Genomic DNA, 22,339 nt, shown 5'->3' with positions numbered 1-22,339 from the left:
CCGCGAAGCGCCGGACTGCCGGCCCACTTGTTAATTCGACCAACAGGCCCTAGGCAGAGATGGAGACCGCTCTTGGAAATTGGGTGGGGAGGGGGCCTGTCCAGGATCCAGGCGCCTCGAGCCCTTACGAACCCGATCAACCGCAAGAGAGCCCGCTCCCCTTCCCCAACTTGAGAACATCTCGGTTTTTAGGCCACTTCATTTTGAGAGCGGCACACCGATCTCAATTTTTGAAAAGATCTTAAGCTTTTTGTGAAAACCCGCGCGCAGGGCTTGGGAGGCAGCTGGAAGCTTGTGACACTTTTTGAGTTGCCGAAGGTACACGACATTTTGGCTTAAGCTTATACAGTTTTTGCCGTTTGGACGATTACCTGATGTGTTTAAGCCAGTTTATTACGGCGTAATGGACAGCAGACCGATCCTACTCAATGACCCGTTTCATACAAAAGCTCACCTGTCTTTCATTGCGCATGTTGACGCACCAAAGGCGCGCATTCTTTTCTCTAGCATCCAAGCCTATTTGGATGATAGTCTGTTACCCCTTGTTACAACTTGTCTACATTTTATCATCCCCTCATCAATGTAGTCGCAGCTAAAATGATACTGGATCCATTTCGCTTTTGGTGCTAGTTTGTACAGTCAAAACAAGTTGAATATCTTTGTATCTCCTTGTGTGCTAAGGTATTTAGTTTTGAATTAGATCGTCTACGAATGATTAACATTCCCAAGAGACCCAGAGAAAGCCACCAGTACCTTTCTGTGCCTAAAGGCCCCGCGGAGATTTGGGCAATTCCGCAACGTTCGTGTTGATCAGCAGCACCGCTCCGAAAAGCAAAATTCCGTTCGAATTATTCCGACTTCAGTTGAGTGTTCGACAGGTATCTTGAGTATTTCCGGGGAGCTCGAAGTATGTCAGATTTGTGTGTGACGGTACCGGAACTCTTCTGGTCGATTCAGGGGTCCAGTCTTGTAGTCATGAATTTTAGCACATAGGTTGCCTATGGTGCTGCCGTAATGACTTATTTAATTCACTTGGCTACACTTACTACCTTAATTGACAGCAAAAATCTCGTTTTTTACTTTTCATTCATTCCGGCCACTTTTCTCTGCGCTGCCCGCCCCGAAAATATCCCTTCTAGGGGGCAGCCTGGACCCGCCAACCGCTCTTCAGAACCCCAGGTTCAATGCAGACGGCTCGTGAGGTTTCCGGGGCCTGGGGCTTTCCAGAGGGCCTTACGAAGATTTCCAGCCATGTGCTGAGTTCCAGCCTGAGGGGTAGGTCAGGCGCCGAAAGGCTTTTAGTGGAAAAAGTGACCAATCGCTGGCTGGACAGGCCTTTGAGCGACAAGAAGGGCGCTGAAAGAGAGCCCTTGACGTTTACTTCTACCACTGAGTGTCCAGAGAGCCCCTGAACGGTCGGAGCAGCAAATAAGCAACAAAAATATCCCCTTTGGAGCCAGAACGACTCTCAGGAGTACGTCTCTTCTCGTGCCTCTTGGAGGCGGTATAGGAGCGGCGAAAGGTGCCCCGAAGTGCTAATAAAACCATTGAGATTCCGGAGTATAGCGAGTGCACGGCTAAATAACCCGGCGACCAAACGGGCCATTGAACAGACCAGTGGGGTCCTGGTAGCCAGATTAGCACTAAAGTGGTCGGATGGGCCTTTGAGCGATTAGAGGTGTCCGTTGGTGGCCGGAGGACCCTCAGGCGGTCACTGGAGCCCCCGAACAGTCACCGGAAACGCCGTTGGTCAGGAACTCCTCACTGGCCAGAGGGGTCCTCTGTCAACACAGCGGGCCTGAGGAGCTGGAACGGCGCAGGAGCGACGTTGGGTACATAGAGGTCTGCAGGGGCGCAGCCAGAGTCTTGCTAATAGGATGCACAGGGTTGACGAATGCCCTCTGATAGTGAAAGGCCCCCTAAACACAAAGTACCGGATATGGCGCACCCGATTCGAGGAGGGTCATATTCTTGACTTTATTGTTCTTTTCCATATTTAATGCAAACAGGTCAGAAGTCACCGAAAGATATAATTTTCTCTTGTATTTTGAGGTCAACAAACTAAAAGCACGTGCATTAAATGACTGCATGGAATAAAGCGGCCGGTGCTATTCATTTCACAATGGCTCAGTTAACTCACTCTAAAACGATAGTACTAAGCGGTGGGCTTTCTCGGAATTGTTGCCGAATTCTATGCAGAGATATTGAGGACCCGTGATGTACATTGTAGATCGAAATAGGTCAAAATTGTGTCAACATGGCCAAGTCACGTTCCTCTGTAGATGTTAAACCTGCGTTTAGAGTTGGGCAATTACAAGTTGTGTAAGATAGTTATGAACACACACGCTCGCCAGTCTGGACCAAAAACGACATCCGGCGTAGCATTCTCCGTATGTTGCGTGGTGTCAGCCTGCGGCAGCATTAGGTGGCGGCCACTGGATGGGCGAAAACGATGGTGTATCTGAAAAAGAAGCCTTTGAACGTTTTAGGACACCAGTGAAAACGTTTAGTCCAAATGTTTATTTCATCTATGCAATCCCTAGATTGATCACAGGAACGGATTAGTAGCGCCGCGAGGTAGTGCTGAAATATTGTGGTGGAACTGGAAAAGTAAAGGTCTAACCTTTACATTTGGTGCTGCTACACCGTCATTTTGCTCAGAGGACAACCTTAAAACGAAGCGGGTCAAGTAAACAGTCCAGTCTAGTCTTTGAACGATAAGAATTGATAGCGGAAAACTTTCGGCAGCATTATTTCACGACTGTCGACCTTGCGCGCCCGGCTTCCGCCGCCTGACGTCGGCTGCAGAATGTCGGCTGCCGGTCATAAGACGGCAAGCGCAGGCTCCAAATAATGTCGTCTAATTAGTTTTATTAGTCGATTCTGTAACAGATTGGACTTAGTGAGGCTACCGTAAGTTGTCTTCTCTTATCTTTGACCACACTTCTATCCGCCCTTTTAGCGCTGGGGAGACCTCTCACCTTTTCCGGAAACGGAGCCTGTGGGTGGCACACTGGGGGGGGGGGGGGGGTACATTGCCCCTTCCGGAAGGTCAGGGATTGAAGGGGCCGTTCTCTCCCCGTGTGGCTGAAGCCTGAGCTGCGAGGGCGTAGCTGTGAACTGCAGGGAAGGTTCTCGAAAATTGTGTTCATCTGCCCGAAAGCTCATACAAGCGTGAAGCAGTCCCTGTAACGCAACATCAAATATACCACACCACCAGACGCTCAGGTCAGGGTATACATTGCTACCTCATGTTAAGAAAGAGCGATGTACATCAGCATCAGCATCAGAGCTACATCAGAGCATCGTCCGTTTTTAAACGCAGCACATATCGTAATTAACCGTAAAACAGGTCATCTAAGCTCTTACCTTGGAACTTAAATAACTACGATAGCGAACATCCGAGCGCAAACACGCAGCAACCACGGCCCCGGCGCCATTTCTACGCGTGATCGCGACATTGCTGCGCGATCACATTACTGCTTATCAAGAACTATAAAAATGTATGAGGCCGAGGTAACAAGAATTCAATAAAATGTGTTTCTTGCGTATCGAAGCAGTCTTCCGTATTGTTTGTAGATTGGTCAACATGGTGGGGAAATATGACGTTGTTCCGTGGGAATGAAAAGCAAAATGAGAATATGGCGGCTAAACAAAACTCCTTGATACGGTACATATATATGACATGGAACATGGATGCCAGTGGGACATTGGGTTGAAGGGGATAGGGTGGGGGCTATGTTAGGTTAGGTTAGGTTAGGTTAGGTTAGGTTAGGTTAGGTTAGGTTAGGTTAGGTTAGGTTAGGTTAGGTTAGGTTAGGTTAGGTTAGGTTAGGTTAGGTTAGGTTAGGTAAGGTTAGGTTAGGTTAGGTGAGGTTAGGTTAAGTTGTTAGGCTACATTAGGTTAGGTTACATTAGGTTAGGTTAGCTTAGGCTAGGCTAGTTTAGTTTAGTTTAGTTTAGGCTATATTCTGGACTTTTCTGGCCTGTCCGTTTCATAAACGTACCTAGACGCGATAAGAAATGTTTTTCATTGCATTAATATTGCTACCTTGGTCCCGTACATTTTTTATAGTTCTTGATAACCAGAAATATTGTAATTACGCAACAGCAAGGCAGTGAAGGTAGGAGCATGAATCTACCTGTTTTAAGATTATTGACGGTATGTTCCGCCTTAAACACGACGAATGGTGTACGATGATTTTTTCTAAACGTTGCGTAGGCATATATATCTACACTGACGCTCAACTACAAAAAATAATCAGGGCCAAACGGTAGCACACAATCTGCAGAAAGTACGCTCCAGTCTGAGACTAACCCAAGGGTTTCTGGCACTAAACACGTCGCTCCGTCCACTGAATCGCATTTTGTTCAGCTGACCAGTTAGTGGAGTCGCGTGCCCCACTGAGGTACAGCCTTAATGCAAACAGGCAAACTTGTGATCCGTCGTTGCTCTCATGCCGGTGCGTCATCCTCTATGCGCACATGACATTACTCGCGAGCTTCACTCAGAGGTGACACTTGAGGAGCCACTCGGCCGCCTCCGCGGTTCTCAGCACGCGGGGCATCTTGAACTGGGTGGGACTGGCGGTCGTGGTTGCCAGCAAGTGGTCCCGGAAGCGGCGGAACGCGCCCGCCGGCAGCTGACGGACGACAACCGGGCATACGCGCTCCCGCCGCCGACTGTTGTCGTAGCTCGCGTGCCGCCGTCGTAGCGTCTCGTCCACCTGCGGAGAGGCGCGAGCTGTCGGTGTGGGCCGCAGTTGTGGCCAGGCCTCCCACCAGGGGCGGGGGGTATTGCGTGGTGTAGCCGGGGCAGGTGTTTGCGTTTGAATTTTGGTGCAATATTTCGCACCTTGTTGCCTGAATGTCTTCCAAGATCTTCAGCTATTGTTGGCAGTTCTTAAGCACATTTGGGCTATGTATGGGGCCTGCGTCATATCAGCGTGACTACCACGAGGCTACTACGAATCGTCTACCAAATAATGTTGTTAGACAAAGTAGAAGATCATACAAACTCGCAACCACGCATTTTTTGACATACATTGTGTTCATACAACCAGTGAACGTTCGGGAATATCGCTAGAACGTCCTTCAACGGCCTGCTCAGCTCCGCTGGCTGCGTGGTCTCACCAGTTTGGTCTGTTCGTCAGACAGCAGCGGTCCGTCCAGCTCTACAAACAGATGGAAGTGGGGAGCCAGCTGATGCTCGGAGAGCGGCAGCAGCTGACTGGGAGCGACCGTATAGTCCACGAGGTGCACGTCCGTTGGCCAGAGGGCAAGCGCATCCTCCAGCGCCTCGAAGAACACCTTCTCCGATACCATCTCGTCGCTTGCGTTCAGTATGTACCCAGCGCTGCAGGTGAAATATCGTGGCAGCGTGTGACCTTGAAAACTTGGCAGCTGCTATATTGTTTTCTACCAGTAAGAATCCAACTATAAAGGAAAAACCAACCCATTTTGCTACCTTAATTATAACGTAAAAAGCGGTTTAAGGGAAACAGTTTTTACTTCATACAAAAGCTGTACCTCGGAAGAATATTCTTTCTCGAAACCTGCCAGCTGGTGCTTTAAGGATGCACTTGAAGACGGAAGCCAAGAGCCTCTCGCAAAAACGCACGCACGCACGCACGCACACCACTCACCGGTATAATATTTCCACCTGTGGTGTGCGGTTGAAGTACCCGGCGAAGCGGACAACGTCTCCGAGTCTGTAGCGACACAAACCACCCCTGGTGGTGACAAGCAGCTCGTACTCGCCGCCTTCCTGCAGCTGGTCGGCCAGCAGCGGCTCCTGCCGACCGATCTCCGCCAGTTCCTGGATCCGGTCGTCCACCACCGGCAGGAACTCGAAGAAGGCCGCTTTAGGCATAAGGGTGTAGACGGGTCGCTCGGGGCGCCGGAAATCTGTGATGGCGGCCACGAGGCCGACCTCTGTGCAGCCGTACACCTGCGCGATCACCGGCACGTTGCCAGCGTACAGCGCCATCTCACGGTGATAAGCTGCGTTCGTCAGCCCGGCGAACGCGCCCATGACGAACCGCAGCTCCGGCCAGAGGCGCGGTAGAAGGCCGGTCAGTCCCCCTGCGAACGCCTGCTGCACTTCGTCGGCGCGCGCAGGCAGCGGCTTCAGCTGGGTCTCGAGCTGCGCACGTACGGCGACAGGGATGGCGAGATCGTCCTTCAGCCGACCACGGCGGAGGTCGGCCACCAGGTCAGCCTGCTGCTCATGCATTCGCTTCGTCAGGCTCAGTGCGCTGTAGAGGAAGATTGAGTTGATGCATCTGAGGTCTCGGTCGCGCAGCCCAAACAGCGCGTGCACGTACAGCGACTCGGGCTCGCTCTCGATGCCAAACGCCGCCAGCGGAGTGCTGAAGCGATCGATAGGGCTGATCGCTTTGGCTACAAGAGTACCGACGCCGTCCTGTCGGTGACCGGACGCCGTGATCGGATGCTGCAGCCGCGCTGGCCGCGCTATCGTCACGAGCATCTCGCGCTGCAGGCTCCACGGCGCCACGTCGCGCCAGAGCGCCAGGTGCGTCGGGCTGAACATCCAACAGCGAACAGCGCGCTTCGCCTCCGCCGCCGTCAGAGGGAATCGCTTGTGGACGCCCGTCGTGCCGGACGTTATCGTGAACATCTCTATACTCTCGCCGTCGCCCAGCAGCGCCGAGGTCTCGCCGTCGGCCACGCGGTCGATGTAGGCCTTCACGTCCTCGTACTCGGTGACCGGCCGCGAGCGGCGGAAGGACTCCACGTCGAGCGAGGAGGCGAACTGGTGCTCACGGCCATAAGCGGTGTTCTGGTGACCGCGGACGATGCTGATCAGCAGTGTTTCCTGAACCTGCAGCGCATGCACATCACACGATTACAAACGCTGTCGGCGCAAAACAGGTCTGCTGTTGCTATGACAGTAACGGATTTGTTATGTTTTAGGTACGGAAGGATAGTTCGGCAGCTTTAATCTTGGCATGCCTTTTAACAGCTTATTGACGAAAGAATTCGGTTTTCTCACGTATAGGTTTGAATGAGCGGTATTTACTTAGGTCATTAATACTTAAATATATCGTTTTCCTGGTAATAGGATCATGCTTGAAAACGATAATTGGGAGTCACCGTTCTGATCCAACTGCGGTGCAAGATAAGACATCTTGCACCCATCTTCCTTCGCCGTTAGTGACGTGGTGTTAGGAGACCAGACGCGTGGCGATTGTGGTGCAGTTTAGACAGTTGCGCCCAGGTATTTGTTGCGCCCAGAAATGCCTACAACTTGTAGGCATTTCAACGGACAAGGTGAATGATTCCTCACCAAGGCGAGCAAAGGGTACACTGATAACAAAATTACAGCGTAGTGACATTTATTTGGAGTTTTTCTTCCTTTCCCTTCCATGACAGATCATTGTGCCCCACACGGCAGGACAAAAAAGGCGCTCCATCATGCTTGCCGCAAGACACCGTCATTACTCTATCTCACGGGCGACGACGTCATCACGCATCCGGCTGTGTAGAACGGCATTGCTCTACTACTGTCGTGCCAAACGTTGGGTATTCTGGTTTACTCGATGTTTTCGGTTTCCAAACCTCGATGGGTTTTGGACGTCTTTGTCTGCGCTTACAGTTGCCCAAAACCAACGCGGTATGGCTACGGGTGCCACTGGTCGAGTTTTGTGACCCTTTTCCTTGACTTCACGGCAACAGGGTGTTTTAGCCCAATGAGAGGAAACCAACACTCCCAGCTGCCAAGCTGGATTGATAATCACCGCTGCGTGGCCCAATTTTATTGCAATTCAATCATCCATATTGTCTTGTAACAGCTATGATTTAATTAGCCTGGTGCAACCCAAATGCATTCGATGACACAAAGTGTCTGGACGTAAAACGCAGAGAACTAAAACGCATGAACATCGTATAGGGTCAGTTTGTCGTTCAGTTTGCATCTTTTTCTACAGTTATGGTCCCCAAAGCAAGTTTAGATACTAAATGGCGCACACCCTAAATGGCGCATGCTGCTATGACTCACCTTTTCGAAGTTCCGAGTGTCCGCCAGAAACTGACGGTACGCCCAGTGTATTTGCAGTGAGTGAATGACCTTGAGCGCATGCAGCCTGAGGGCCTGCGGCCAGGTCAGATCGGCGGAGCAGCCGCGCCGCATGACATCGGCGACAGCAGCCAGCAGCACCAGCAGCGGGGCTGCCGAAAGAGAACGGGCTCAACGTTGTTTGGTTGACTATTGACGCAGCACCGCGCTGTCGTATGTTAGCTGCGGCCTGCAAGCTGTGTCATCGTGCACATCCAAAACCTGCCCTGTAATCGAAATCCTGTGCGTGCGTGCGTGCGTGCGTGCGTGCGTGCGTGCGTGCGTGCGTGCGTGCGTGCGTGCGTGCGTGCGTGCGTGCGTGCGTGCGTGCGTGCGTGCGTGCGTTGCGTGCGTGCGTGCGTGCGTGCGTGCGTGCGTGCGTGCGTGCGTGCGTGCGTGTGTGTGTGTGTGTGTGTGTGTGTGTGTGTGTGTGTGTGTGTGTGTGTGTGTGTGTGTGTGTGTGTGTGTGTGTGTGTGTGTGTGTGTGTGTGTGTGTGTGTGTGTGTGTGTGTGTGTGTGTGTGTGTGTGTGTGTGTGTGTGTGTGTGTGTGTGTGTGTGTGTGTGTGTGTGTGTGTGTGTGTGTGTGTGTGTGTGTGTGTGGTGTGTGTGTGTGTGTGTGTGTGTGTGTGTGTGTGTGTGTGTGTGTGTGTGTGTGTGTGTGTTGTGTGTGTGTGTGTGTGTGTGTGTGTGTGTGTGTGTGTGTTTGTAGGGGAGGGGAGGTTCTGTGGTCAGTGCTTGCGCTGCGTAGCTACCCGGCTTCCGCTGGTGTTGTGCGCCGCCGGCTGCCACTATTACGCCTCCTCGCAAGGACAAATTTATCATGAGAAGCCCATTGGTCAGCTTACGAGCCAGATGATGGTAAGCGTACGACTCGGCACGCACGGATTCCGGTACACTCGACATCAACACACGTGTGAGCCACAGGGCTAGAATGGAGTGGGTGACTGGCGTATTTGCGGGGTGGTGGGTTCGGTCAGGCACCATGAAGAGCTCCTCGCTGCGGATGGTTATCCGCAACTAACCACGGGATCCCACCTCCACCAGATGGTTGGTGGTAGTATATAAGCGAGGCTAAAACGACACCGCATGCAGCGAAAACTTTAAACGTGCTGAATTCCCTGGTACGCCAAAATTGGTAGGGATCACGCGCAATCGGAAAGTTGCACTGATTAAGACCCGCTACATATCGGCCCTGGGGCGCGTCCCTCAGAGGCCTGGAGGTAGACAGTGCACCTGCTAGGACGGTGGAGCCCGTCGGCAGACAGTGAGCGTGCGGTGTGGGCTGTTTACGCTCCACAGTCTCCACCGCTGGTGCACTCTGGACACTCGTACTGACCGGCCTGACCGGCCTATTCGACGACTTGATGCCTTTTTGCCCTCTCTGTGGGCTTCTCGGGATCTCTATTCGTACTTGAATATTTATCCTACTTGAAAATCCTGCCATCTAGGGCTTGTGAGATCTAGTGTACACCCGTCAGAAGAGAACAATCACCTGAGCCACGTAGGATCCCTGTCCACTGGTGGTGGGGGGACTGTGTGGCGGCAATTTTTAAGCGACAGCGGACGTTAAATGTTTTTTAGTGATCTGCAGCGACAGTTTGGTCACTTTTTAAAAAGGCAAGATAATTGGCCAACGCATCACACGCGGGGCCAAACGTGCCTAATGGACGGAACATCTGAATGACTTAAGTCGCTACACCCCACCCAGTGGTCGTGTGTGGCAGCGAGCTAGCTGCATCTCCGGTCGGCGCGTTCCTGTTGCAATTCCGGTGCTGAATACCCAGGAAGTATCTAACAAAATAGACCTGGCTTTTGCAGTTAGGTGCCAGCATGGAACAGACAGGGAACAGACTGAATCGACGTCAATCAATTTTAGTATTCCTGGCTCAGAAATTTATGAGCACAACTGACCATTCGCTATTATGGAGCTCCGTAGTGCTGTTAGGAAGGCAAGGGGTGTGTTCCTTGGTCGGGGTGAGTTCACAATCATACGCCAAATTACCTAAAAAGACGTCTCTAGATGCTCTCCTTGGACTTTTCAACTACATGTGGTTGTATGAAGACTTCTCAGAGTCCTGGCGGGATTTCATTATAGACCCGATACAAATATCCAGAAAATGTTTCCGACCTAATGCACTGTCGTCCAGTTACGCTGACTTCATCCCTATGGAGAATAGAAAGGATGGTACATGATCATCTCGTATGATACCTTGGAGTTCACGGCTGTCTGTCTAAGCTGCAATGTGGATTTCAAGACAACCGACGTGCTGTTGACCATTTATCGATCTTACATGCAGCTACACGACATGCTTTTAAACTAGAACGTCATGTGATAGCCATCTTCCTCGACCTTGGGAATGCTTATGATATCAACTGACGCCGTGACGTTACTGACAACGAACACAAGTGTAAACTTCGAGACTTCATGACATTGTTTATTGAACACTTTGTACATCGCTGATATTTCCTTGTTCGACTGGATGGAACGCTGTCAGACCGTTATGAACAGTAGAATGGTGTTCCCCAAGGGAGCGTCCTTAGCGTAGCTGTGTTTGCACCGGTGATTGACGATATCGCCAATACTCTGCAACCCACCAATAGTCGGTCACTATTTGTGCATGACTTTGCCATCTGGTGAACGGCATTGACGGCGGCATCCGCAGAGAGACAGCTTCAGTTATGTCTCATTCGGATAACTGTGTGAAGTCTAGGGAAACGTTCCAATTTTTACCGCCGAAGTCAAGAGCATGCACTTCTGCTCAACGAGTCGCGACTGCAGAGACCTGGAGTTGCGACTTTGTACAGCCACTTGTCAGCATGTCAGCATGTCATGCGGCCTTTTTTGGGTCTCGCATTTGACCGTCGGCCCATATTTCTGAAGTACCTGAAGGTGGTAAAGATTGTGTGAACCTCTCGAAAATTGTATATCGTATGACCTTTATAACGATAGGTGTACGCCGGTGAACCTGTAAAGAGTATTAATTTGATCGATGGTCGACTACGTATCGATTCTCTCTACGGCAGTGCCCCTACCTATTCGAAGCGGTCGTGAGACTGTAAAACAAACAAACGAGCAGATAGTTTTCTGGTAAAAGAGAACAAAACCGTGCCTTTGAGCCGCGTTACCTATCAAAAATTTATCTGCATAAGAGCGCGTCTGTGGCCGTTTTTGTCCCTTCTCAATCCTGACTATAGCCAAGCCGCACTGCTCGGGGGCGTTCCGCGCTCATCACTCTTCGCGGCCGTCGCTGCGCGGCTCGACCCCCGTTAAAGGGGCAGCGGTATGCGTATCGTCAAGGTTATCCTAGAGCGAACTACTGGAAAGCAGATTTAAACCAACCCCATGGCCCGTGGTGTGCTTATGCCACGCATGTAGCATGGGCGACGAAAATTGTATCATTTCTGCATCTCAAATAAATTTACCGTGAGCCTTTGGAGTGCACAGCATTGCGGAGGTTACACTACAATCCATCCACTACAATCCACGCAGGGGCGCTCCTCTGGTCTAGCGCCTGTAACGAGTGGGCAGCGCAAGCTGTTCATTTCATTGCCAAGCAACCTTGTCGGTACGTGATCTACTGCACCGTGTCCCTCCCCCCCCCCCCGCCGCTCCTTTTCCATTACCAGCATTCCGGCATCCCATCCCCTCACCACTCCTCATCCCCGTTTTATCGGGGTTGCCGTGCCCGCTCGCCAGCGACCCCCGATTAATCGAATTCTGGTGGCTGAGGAGCGCGTCGCGTGGGTCAGTCACGGCGCGTCCCAATATTTTACTTTGGCAAGAATATACGGGGACACGGAGGGGGGGGGGGGGTGGCGTAGAGATCCATACAGAAACGGCTTAAGTGGTCAAGGGGCGGCAGTGCCGAGCCACGGCCAGAACGGGGACGGTCAACACGGTTACATCTGGCCGTGTGGGGGGCGTCATCGACCCCGTGTAGCGCCGGGGTAACCCTGGCGTTGACCACCTCCCGAGGGGGGAATGTGTCCCCCAGTTGGGCTCCATGGTGGCTGGGGAGCTCTGTTTCTGAAATAAAAACCATCTTGTATGGCATCTTCTCACTCTGAAAACACTCTGTCCCCGAAAGGAGGTCAGGCCTCAATAACCCCAGGGTGCAGAGAAGATTTTGATCTCCACGCTCTACGGATCCTCATCTTTGGAAATGATGAGATTAGGCGGGCCTTTCTGTCACTGTTTCAAAGATGAAGTGGTTGCGATATGTTCGCAAAAGTGTGACAACCTGCAGGATAGAACGAAAAATATTTCAGTCTGCTAGTGATTTGAAGGCGAGGCAGGCCACGAAAGCAAATGAATTTACGTATAGCGTTCGAGACAAAGCTGGCAAGCATAAACTGATCCGTGCCAATGTCAACGACACCGCACAACACCAAACATTTGTCCAGAAGCGTGCTAACCGTTTTGATCTGCGCGACGTCAACGCGGGCGAAAAAGTCGAGGAACTGTCGGAGTTTGGTGTGATCGCCGCTTGCAGTATCCTTGTCGAAACGGGAGGACATTTAATGGCAAACCAACAGCGTCCTGCTCACGTTCAGTCGCTCTGACTTGTCGTCCGAGATACGTGTGGGATACGCAAGGGAAGGTTCGCCTGCTTTGCCTATCGCCATGCAGTTCTATCGGTGCAGTGATTTGGCCACTCCGAACATGACTATGGAACCACGCAGCGTGTGACAAATTATCTCCCTCAAGTGCACAAGCAAAGTCTACACTTCTTAAAAACCCTTTGCATCATTTGCGGCAAGGACCAGGTTCCTCATGCGACGCACGACCGCGCATCTCAGCCCAGCCTACCCGAACGAAAAAAAAACATGAGCTAAGTTTTCATCGCATATGGCAACTAGTCTGCAGAGACAACTTAAAGCTCAAAAGGCGTTTTAGTGCAAAACGTCGTAAAGGGCTGCAATGCAAAACCATACCTGCATTTGTCGACAAAGAGAAGATCACAGGACAGGCTGTAACGACTTACGTCATGACACTCCCTCTTGGTTCGGTAGCCGTTTACCTTCAAAGTGAAACTAAACGGCGAATGACGGCAAGCGTCAGAACATGCTGGTAAAACCTGCTGGTACGAATAAGCAAAGCCGGTATCAAAAGAAAAAAAATTGTTTGCGTATCATTTTACCGATAGCTCACCAGCCACCAATCTATACCATCTTGCATTTTGTCAACCTACCCCTTAAGTTGACCTTCAAAGTTTTCTGCTGTTACAATTAAAGCCCATTTACCTTGGAGCTTGACGCAGGCTATCTCGTGAGAGCTGTATTGACTGCGAATATAAAAAACCCTGGCGTTCTGGCGTTTCCGGCCAGTTTTACCTGGCATCTGACCACCAAGAAAACCTGGTTTGTACTTTTGTTTGCTTTCTACCGCAGTTAACAGCGGCCAACTTGTTAAAGCAGTTAACTTTATACAATCTGTAAGCTACGAGGTTAACAGCTCCCCGTCATTCTACCTTGGAAACGACGTTGACTGGCAAAGATCCTTGACGTTCACCCTGGAGGTCATCAGCCGTCGCGTTAACAGTCAAGGTTCTGATTTAGTCTTGTACTAAGTGCTTCGTGACGCCGTTTTAGCAACGAATACGGATAGGTTTTGTCCTTACACCCAAGTCCTACAGTTTGCACTTCCCTCCTTTTGTAGTCTGAAATATCTTTGAACATCAAACGTTGTTTCGATAAAAACTTGGCCTATCCTACCACTCGACACGGGATAGGTGGCAACAGGCCTTTTTCTGCAAATTTCATCACTTAACTGTTTTGGTTTTTCCGATCTTTGACATTGAATTTGACCTTGAAGGTCGCCAACGGTTGAAGGTAAAATGTTGCTCACTCTGAAGTTTGAAAACCAGCCGCCTTTTGTTTCGGTGTTCGGAAGAAGAGCATAACTTATATTCATTTCTCCATAATGGACAAAGTCAGACGGCAAAAATTAGACGCCGATAAAAGTAAACAGAAACCAGGGCTCAATTGGGGAAAGGTCGAATGCCAAAGGATCAAAAGGGATAATCATAGGCAGTGATAAAAGAAGGATGGAAAAGGGGTCGAATAACAAAAATTAACGAGAATATGAGTGGGCATTAAGCAGTGATGAAAGTTGAATTGCGACGACAAAAAAGCTGGAAGAGATTATAGCTGACAGGAATAACAAGTTGGAAACAACTCACCGATGGGGACAAAACACCAATGAGAACCAGTAACTAGACCCTGGCTTTTATAAAACAACTGATGAGAGCCAGGGAAACAAAGTTGGGTGCTTATGGAAAACCAATGGGAACCAGGATCTCGGCTCCAGTACTTGTGAAGAAACCGGTGGGGACCGGAAACCCATAGATTTATTTGTGAAGAGCCAGTGAGTACCATGGACCAGGGAGCTCTGTTTGTATACAACCAGTGTGATTCGTGACCCGGGGCTGCGGTTTACGAAAAAGCTTCGATTTCAGAAAGGGGAAGTGGTAAGCACGGACCAACATTGGGAACTAGGCCCGTGTCTGTCTAACATCAGGGCTACCGAAAAAGCGGGATTTGTTGTGGGCCTAGTCGCTGTGCGCCGGCTCCCACCATGAGTGTCTGCAGTGCTAACAACCGTCCCAGAAAATGACCAAAGGGAATATGCACATTAATAAATAGTGACTGGCACGATACCCACAGCACACCGACCACTTGATGGCCTTAGGCCACGTTCCGCAGGGTTCTGGTTATGAAGGTTCGAACGCTGGCCTGCTGCCAAGAGTAGTTGCCGGGCAAGCGAGGGCGGGGCCCAAATTAGAGAACCTACTGGTGCGAGATAGTGAAACCCACTGAATCGACGGGCGCATCCGAGTGCGGCCGGCAATATGCCCTTCCATGGCAGGCGTCAAATCATTAACTCTCTCATCTGAAATCCTCTACTTGATCAAATTATTCCGATCATAGGCGGCCTTTTTATCCGTGTAGTTACTAAGCACGTCATGTTCCACATACCCTGAACTCACCTCCCAAGGTTCAAGGGATAATGTTGCCACCGCTTTTTCACAAGACAAACCTATAGGGCATTTTCACTGTCGCACAATACTGCAGGACGGCGTCCCCGTGAATAGGTTCGACTGCCAGCTTGTTTAGTCTTATTTACTCAATGTTTATTCGTGCCGAAGTACTGTATATTGATCTTTTTTGCTGGCACTTTCGGTTTGACACTTAACCAATTCCATCTTTGTCCTTTTAATTGTTTCCCAATATTTTACCATTGTCAGCTTTTCTCTTTCGATTTTGCTCCGATTCAACTTTAAACACGTCTCGACTTTATCATCTATGAATTGAGGTAATTTTGCGTTTCTCCCGCACGACTTTAATCCCTCTTGGCTCTTATCCCATTCCACTTTTTGCCCTTTGAATAACTCGATTATATTTTTATTCCAGTCAACTACAATCCCTTTTGATCTTTGTCTTTTGACTGTTTTCCAATTTAACATATAACGCTGTCATTTTTTGTTCATGTTGACTAATTTCGTTCGACTCTTTTTGTCAGCCCGTTTTCGTCTCACCTTTTCCATTCGATTTTCTTTCACTTGAACTTTTGTATAAAGAACTTGGATGTTGGTTTCGTGCGTTTCTCACGGTAAAATTGGACGTGTGACATTTTCGCCCGTTTTCCTGCAGTTTGACAATCCAGGTCAATGTTTGGCGGGATGGAGACCTCTCGTACGCTAGATTTTGACTTGGTGTATTTTTGGATCGCTTATGCGCAATGTTTTGGGAAATTGATAGTGATTTAGGCTTTTGTGTCCTTTGATGTCAAATTTTACCCTGAAAAGTAACAACTGTCGCAAAACGGAACATCAAGTAGTAAACTAATTCGGCAAGGAAAATATCTGGACAAAATTTCGTTGCAAATGGTGGAATATTTTCCGGAAACACGACTATTTACCATGCCACTCACTGTTACTAACCTTTCCACGACTACACTTTTATCAGGCATTTTAAGTCCATTGCGTCATATTCTCTCTAAATTAGGGAAAAGTCCCCCCCCCCCCCCTCCAAACGCACTGGAAAACTGAAGAGCTTCTACGTGAAATGCGCGGTTCTTTTCCAGGGTGATGTATTCAGTCTAGCAGTGCTTTTTCTCACAGCTATTGGGCTCACAAAAAAAAAAATATTGGCCGCAGCGTCAGCCGGTGCCGCATGTCACAACCCACCTGATTTTATCGTCACGTGACTGACCTAGGCAGAACACATGGTCAGACTGGTGCTGAAAAGCGCGCTGGCGATAGACCGAACGAAGTCTATAGAGGTTGCAGTGAAAAAAAACATCACTGCCATTCTTTCTACGTTAAATTTTTCAACGCCCCGACTTTCAAATGCTTTCAAACCGAATTACACCTTCAAAAAGCTGGGGGCTGGCGGGTGGCGATCGAGCTGACTCAACTTTGCTCTTGCTTGCTGTATTACAATCATTATGTACTTTTCTTTATTTAGTGCTAAAGCATTGAACATTTACGCAGCTTCCTTCGCATTCCAATCATTTTCGCAACCCTCATGTCTCTCATATTGTCCTAGACGTAGTACACATTCTGCCTTTGCAGTCTAGTCGCATTGCGCACACCTGTTCGACTGGAATTAGCCCATATTTTGTCCCAATGCACGTACCATAGTTTCAATTCGCATCCCGGTCAACGTGACTCCTACCATCCCAACAAAATCAAAATCAAACCAATCAATTAAAATCCATCTCAACAGCACCATCTCACAAAAAACTCACCGGCGACGAGCGTCGCTGGGACGGACCAGACGCTCCCCATCTCGCGGCCAGATGGTGTGAACGCCTTCTGCGCCGTATAGCAGACTGCAGAAGAGCAGCCGCATGACCAGAGACGGGTGCAAAGCTGGTACCGGGAACCGGTTTCTGGCTTTAGTTACGGCGCCCGCGGTCGCAGTTACGGTGGTCGGTTCCACAGCGGCTTATGAAACCACATTGTCCCTTTTGAATGGTGTTGGTTTGGACAAAATCCGAACAACGATTTCTGAGTTTAGAGTTGGTTGCATGAACAGCGGCTAAGTAATGCTGTCCTGCCATGGCTGCGGTGAATTTCAAGCGGCTGCAGCGACCACAGGGCAGTGGCGCAATTCGTGACGTCATAGCATATCTGTGGCATCGCACCATTGCATGATGCCAGATAAAATGCTCGCCACTGACTGGCGTGACCGCAGTGACTGGAGCAAGCGCAGGCCTCACTGGAATCTGCTGGCGTTCGCTGTGGCGACTCTGCTGTGCATGCGCATGAAGCCTTTGTGAGAGCTGAACACCGCTAACAAGGCCGTGCAATCAGGGGTGGATTTCGGACTTCGTGACGGGATGGACCACACTTCACTGAGGGGTCTCACTCCCTCACGAAAAGTGACCAAATTTCAGCCACTTCATTTAGATGCTTTTCACTTTTCGGTCACTTTCACTTTGTCACCGGGAAGCTATCTTCCTCTGTGGATGTTGCCCTGCATTCTGTCGTCGTTCCCACTGGCTCTTTACAGCACACTTAGCTGCTGAGAGCTGTATGGCGTCGCCTGTCTCCGTTTTCCCAAGACGCGCAACTTAACCTTTACACCACTGGCATCCTCTCCACGACGGAAATGTCTATGATGTCTATAGGCAAGCTATGTAGATATGCAGATCGCCCCGCTTTTAGTTTTCCTGCAGCGATTGTTGGATTCTGCTATTCTGAGCAAAGTTTCATAGAAGATAGAGCTTTGATGTTAGCTCATCAAAACTATCGAAATCAGGCACAATGTGTCTCGAATGACTAACCATCGTTAATAGAAGCCCGCTTCCCTTTTCTGCTTTTTACATATTGTTAGATCAGACGCGTTCGATTGGATCGGTAATGCCAGTTTTCTCAAAACTATTCTGAAAAGCGAAGAAGGTCTTTTTGATCTAGCCGCTCCGACGGGAGAAATCTCTCAGGACATTCTGCTCATATCGTGCCAAAGCCCTCCTCTTTATATTATACCAAAAAATCCCGCGCCAGAACCTGTCGAACCAGTCTGTCGGCCCTGTCTCTATTTCGAACCGCGCCCATAATGGCAGCAGCGGTTGAGGGGACCTGTGCCCCTCAGGATGGACTCAAGCCTCTCCAGCTGTGGTGACACCGCAAGCCGGATCGTGCGTTCCCCCATCAAGTGTTTCGCCTCTATGCCAAGCCATCGGCAGTGGTGCTTGTCCTCCCAAATATGTCCTCATCTAGCAGCATCGTCCCAGCGCACAGCTCCGCGCTGCAACACCTGCTCGAAAGCTAACCCACCAACCGCACTGGACCGTGACGGAACCTGCTAATACGACACGGTCGACCTGCTTGTTACGTGTAGGGTTGAGTTAAACCATCAAGTAATTATTTGCCATCGGGGTCAAGAAATAAAGCGGTGCAAAAATAAATCTGAGTCCAACAGCTCGCTCCGTTGGCCCTGGGTGACATGACCGACAAGCATTTGTCACTTGTCTGCTTGCAAGTGTAGTTAAACAAATTTTGGTGCTAAAAGTATTACTTGTAATGTCCTTTCCAATGCGTGTGCGTGTGTGTGCGTGAGGTGTGTGTGTGTGGGTGTGGGTGTGGGTGTGGGTGTGGGTGTTGGTGTGGGTGTGTGGGTGTGTGGGTGGGTGTGTTTTGTAGATTTACGATGGAGTAAAAACTGCTTAACGCTTATAATACTAACATAGATATGCGTATATACATATGTATCCACACACAACAAGTATATATGCATATCCATATAACCAAAACAGCTTGAACTAATGGCATGTGCAATCCTTGTAATTATCCTAGATTTTTTAAAGCTGTGTGTGTTCTGTAATGTTTAAAATTTACCCAATTGTCAAAATGTTTGAGTAACTATTGCTAACAAAGCTTGAAGCACTCGCTGTAGGTAAATATGCACAAAAGCACGGGGCTAAGATCCACGAATTCGACGGAACGTACACTATGGCTTTGACTTCTCCCCTCTGGGGTTTACAAAGGTAGATGTTTTTTATGCGCACCTTAGCTTTGGGGTGCAAGCCTCTTACATGGTTTATAGTAACGTACTGGTCCAAGCTTCAACCAATGCACCTTTTTGCACAAAAACCTTCGCCGCCCGCTGAGCCAGTCGCAAATATTCATTTGTACTGGCGTTAAGCCCTCATGCCCGCAATATGTGGATTTAACACGACCCAAGCGTGGTATCTATGCAGGATACTAGATGCCGTATCTACAGTCGGCAACAGCTTAAGACAGCCCCCAACAGGTTCTGCTGTCGTCATGACGACGGTAGTATCGACAACGCCGTCGACGAAGGCAGTCGAGGTGCTGCTGAGGATTAAAAAAAACACTCAGACTTGCGATCCGTTGTTGTTTTCGTCCAGGTGCGTCATCCTCTATGCGCACATGATATCACTGGCGAGCTTCACTCAGAGGGTGACACTTGAGGAGCCACTCGGCCGCCTCCACGGTTCTCAGCACGCGGGGCATCTTGAATTGGGTGGGAGTGGCGGTCGTGGTTGCCAGCAAGTGGTCCCGGAAGCGGCGGAACGCGCCCGCCGGCAGCTGACGGACGACAACCGGACATACGCGCTCCCTCCATCGACTGTCGTCGTAGATCACGTGCCGCCGTCGCAGCGTCGCGTCCACCTGGGGAAAGGCGTGAGATGTTTTTTATTCTAGCGGACGGACAAAACTGAAGGCGGTACCAATCCTCAATCATGCATTTCAGGGATCCAGTTATGATCAAACAATCGGTGAACATTCGGTAGCATGGCTAAAACGTCCTTCAACGGCCTGCTCAGCTCCGCTGGCTGCGTGGCCTCACCAGTTTGGTCTGTTTGTCAGACAGCAGCGGTCCGTCCAGCTCCAAAAACAGATGGAAGTGGGGAGCCAGCTGATGCTTGGAGAGCGGCAGCAGCTGACTGGGAGCGACCGTATAGTCCACGAGTTGCACGTCCGCTGGCCAGAGGGCAAGCGCATCCTCCAGGGCCTCGAAGAACACCTTCTCTGATACCATCTCGTCGCCCGCGTTCAGTATGTACCCAGCGCTGCAGATGAAATAAGGGTGGCAGCGTGTGACCTTGAAAAGTTGGCAGCTGACCACATTGTTTTCTACCAGTAGGAATCCAACTATAAGGAAAAACCAACCCATTTTGCTACCTTAATTAAAACGTAAAAAGCGGGTTAAGGGAAACAATTTTTACTTCATACAAAAGCTGTACCTTGGAATAATATGTTTGATTGAAACCTGCCAGCTGATGCTTTAAACATGCGCTTGAGGACGGAACCCACGAGCCTCTCGCAAAAACGCACGCACGCACGCACGCACACCACTTACCGATATAATATTTCCACCTGTGGTGTCCGGTTGAAGTACCCGACAAAGCGGACAACGTCTCCGAGTCTGTACCCGACACAGACCACCCCTGGTGGTGACAAGCAGCTCGTACTCGCCGCCTTCCTGCAGCTGGTCGGCCAGCAGCGGCTCCTGCCGACCGATCTCCGCCAGTTCCTGGATCCGGTCGTCCACCACCGGCAGGAACTCGAAGAAGGCCGCTTTAAGGCAGAAGGGTGTAGACAGGTCGCGTCTGGGCGCCGGAAGTCTGTGATGGCGGCCACGAGGCCGACCTCTGAGCAGCCGTACACCTGCGCGATCACCGGCCACGTTGCCAGCATACAGCGCCATCTCACGGTGGTACGCTGCGTTCGTCAGCCCGGCGAACGCGCCCATGACGAACCGCAGCTCCGGCCAGAGGCGCGGTAGAAGGCCGGGTCAGTCCCCCTGCGAACGCACGCCTGCACTTCGTCAGCGCGCGCAGGCAGCGGCTTCAGCTGGGTCTCGAGCTGCGCACGTACGGCGGCAGGGATGGCGAGATCGTCTTCAGCCGACCACGGCCGGAGTCGGGCCACCAGGTCCGCCTGCTGCTCCTGCATCCGCTTGGTCAAGCTCAGCACGCTGTAGAGGAAGATTGAGTTGATACATCTAAGGTCTCGGTCGCGCAGCCCAAACAGCGCGTGCACATAGAGGGACTCGGGCTCGCCCTCTATTCCAAGAGCGACCACCGGGGTGCTGAGGGCGGTCGATTGGGCCGACTGTCTTGGCCAGGAGGTCGCTCAAGCCCCCCATTCGGTGGCCGGACACCGCGAGGGGATCCTGTGGCGGCGGCTCTGTCACCCTTCACGAACATCTCTCGCTGCAGATTCCACGGTGCCACGTCGCGCCAGAGCGCCAGGTGCGTCGGGCTGAACATCCAGCCGCGAACAGCGCGCTTCGCCTCCGCCGCCGTTAGAGGGAACCGCTTGTGGACGCCCGTCGTGCCGGACGTCATCGTGAACATCTCTATGCTTTCGCCGTCGCCCAGCAGCGCCGAGGTCTCGCCGTCAGCCACGCGGTCGATGTAGGTCTTCACGTCCTCGTACTCGGTGACCGGCCGCGAGCGGCGAAAAGGACTCCACGTCGAGCGAGGAGGCGAGCTGGTGCTCGCGGCCGTAAGCGGTGTTCTGGTGACCGCGGACGATGCTGATCAGCAGTGTTTGCCTGAACCTGCAGCGCATGCACAGGACATGATTACAAACGTCGGCGCAAAACCGGGCTGCTGTTGCTGTGGCGGCTACAGATCTGTTATGTTTAGATGCGGAAGGGGTGGTACGGGAACTTTAATCTTAGCATGCCTTTTAAACAGCTTATGGGCGATATAATCGCTTTTTTGCGCATAGGTTTGAATGCGTGGTATGTACTTATGTCATTAACAGTTCAACATACTGTTTTCCTGGTAATGGGATAATGCTTGAAAACGATTATCGGAGTCACTCTTTTGATCCAACTACGGTAAAAGATAAGAGATAAAGTGGGAATGTGGAATTCGTAGACAGTGATGCGTGATGGAAGTGAGGCACTTAACCCGGTGCTTTTGAATATCAGACAGCTTTGCTTCCTTGTTACAGTAGGTGCTATTATAGTGTTCCTTCTTACAGTAAGTGCTCTGGGCTGTTTATAGCGCGTCGTGTTACTGTAACTAACCTTCGCCGTTAGTGACGTGGTGTTACGGGCCCAAACGCGTGGCGATTGTGGTGCAGTTTAGGACAGTTGCGTCCAGGCATCAACTTGTAAGCGTGTCAAAGGACAAGGTGAATGATTCCTCACTAGGGCGAGCAATGGTTACACTGATAACAAATTACAGCGTAATGGCATTCATTTGGACCCTTTCCTCCTTTCCTTCTATGGAAGGGCATTGTGCCCCACACGGCAGGACAAGAAAAAAG

At 50.6% G+C, this 22,339-nt stretch overlaps 2 protein-coding genes across 2 annotated transcripts; both read right to left on the bottom strand.

Moving 5' to 3' along the window:
• Positions 1 to 4,364: 4,364 nt before the first annotated feature.
• LOC119103628 (GH3 domain-containing protein-like) lies at positions 4,365 to 5,342 on the bottom strand. The gene is made up of 2 exons (XM_037227230.1): positions 5,134 to 5,342; positions 4,365 to 4,727 (listed from the first exon to the last, which is right to left on the bottom strand). The coding sequence occupies exons 1-2, from the start codon at positions 5,323 to 5,325 to the stop codon at positions 4,509 to 4,511; spliced, it is 411 nt and encodes a 136-aa protein (XP_037083125.1). The 5' UTR covers positions 5,326 to 5,342; the 3' UTR covers positions 4,365 to 4,508.
• A 299-nt stretch (positions 5,343 to 5,641) lies between these two features.
• On the bottom strand, positions 5,642 to 21,577 carry LOC119103488 (indole-3-acetic acid-amido synthetase GH3.15-like; the record flags this gene model as incomplete). Its single annotated transcript, XM_037227047.1, has 6 exons — positions 5,642 to 6,844; positions 8,021 to 8,190; positions 16,831 to 16,914; positions 20,498 to 20,664; positions 20,871 to 21,120; positions 21,252 to 21,577. Coding segments are annotated over 6 exons (2,200 nt in total), but the record flags the coding sequence as incomplete, so codon positions are not given.
• Positions 21,578 to 22,339: the final 762 nt, after the last annotated feature.

This window comes from Pollicipes pollicipes, unplaced genomic scaffold, assembly GCF_011947565.3.
Source record: "Pollicipes pollicipes isolate AB1234 unplaced genomic scaffold, Ppol_2.1 Scaffold_5724;HRSCAF=6776_pilon_pilon_pilon, whole genome shotgun sequence".
In the NCBI taxonomy this organism is placed as follows: Eukaryota; Metazoa; Arthropoda; class Thecostraca; order Pollicipedomorpha; family Pollicipedidae; genus Pollicipes; species Pollicipes pollicipes.
Note: the sequence above shows the minus strand (reverse complement) of the source record. Positions and strands in the feature narration are given on the sequence as shown.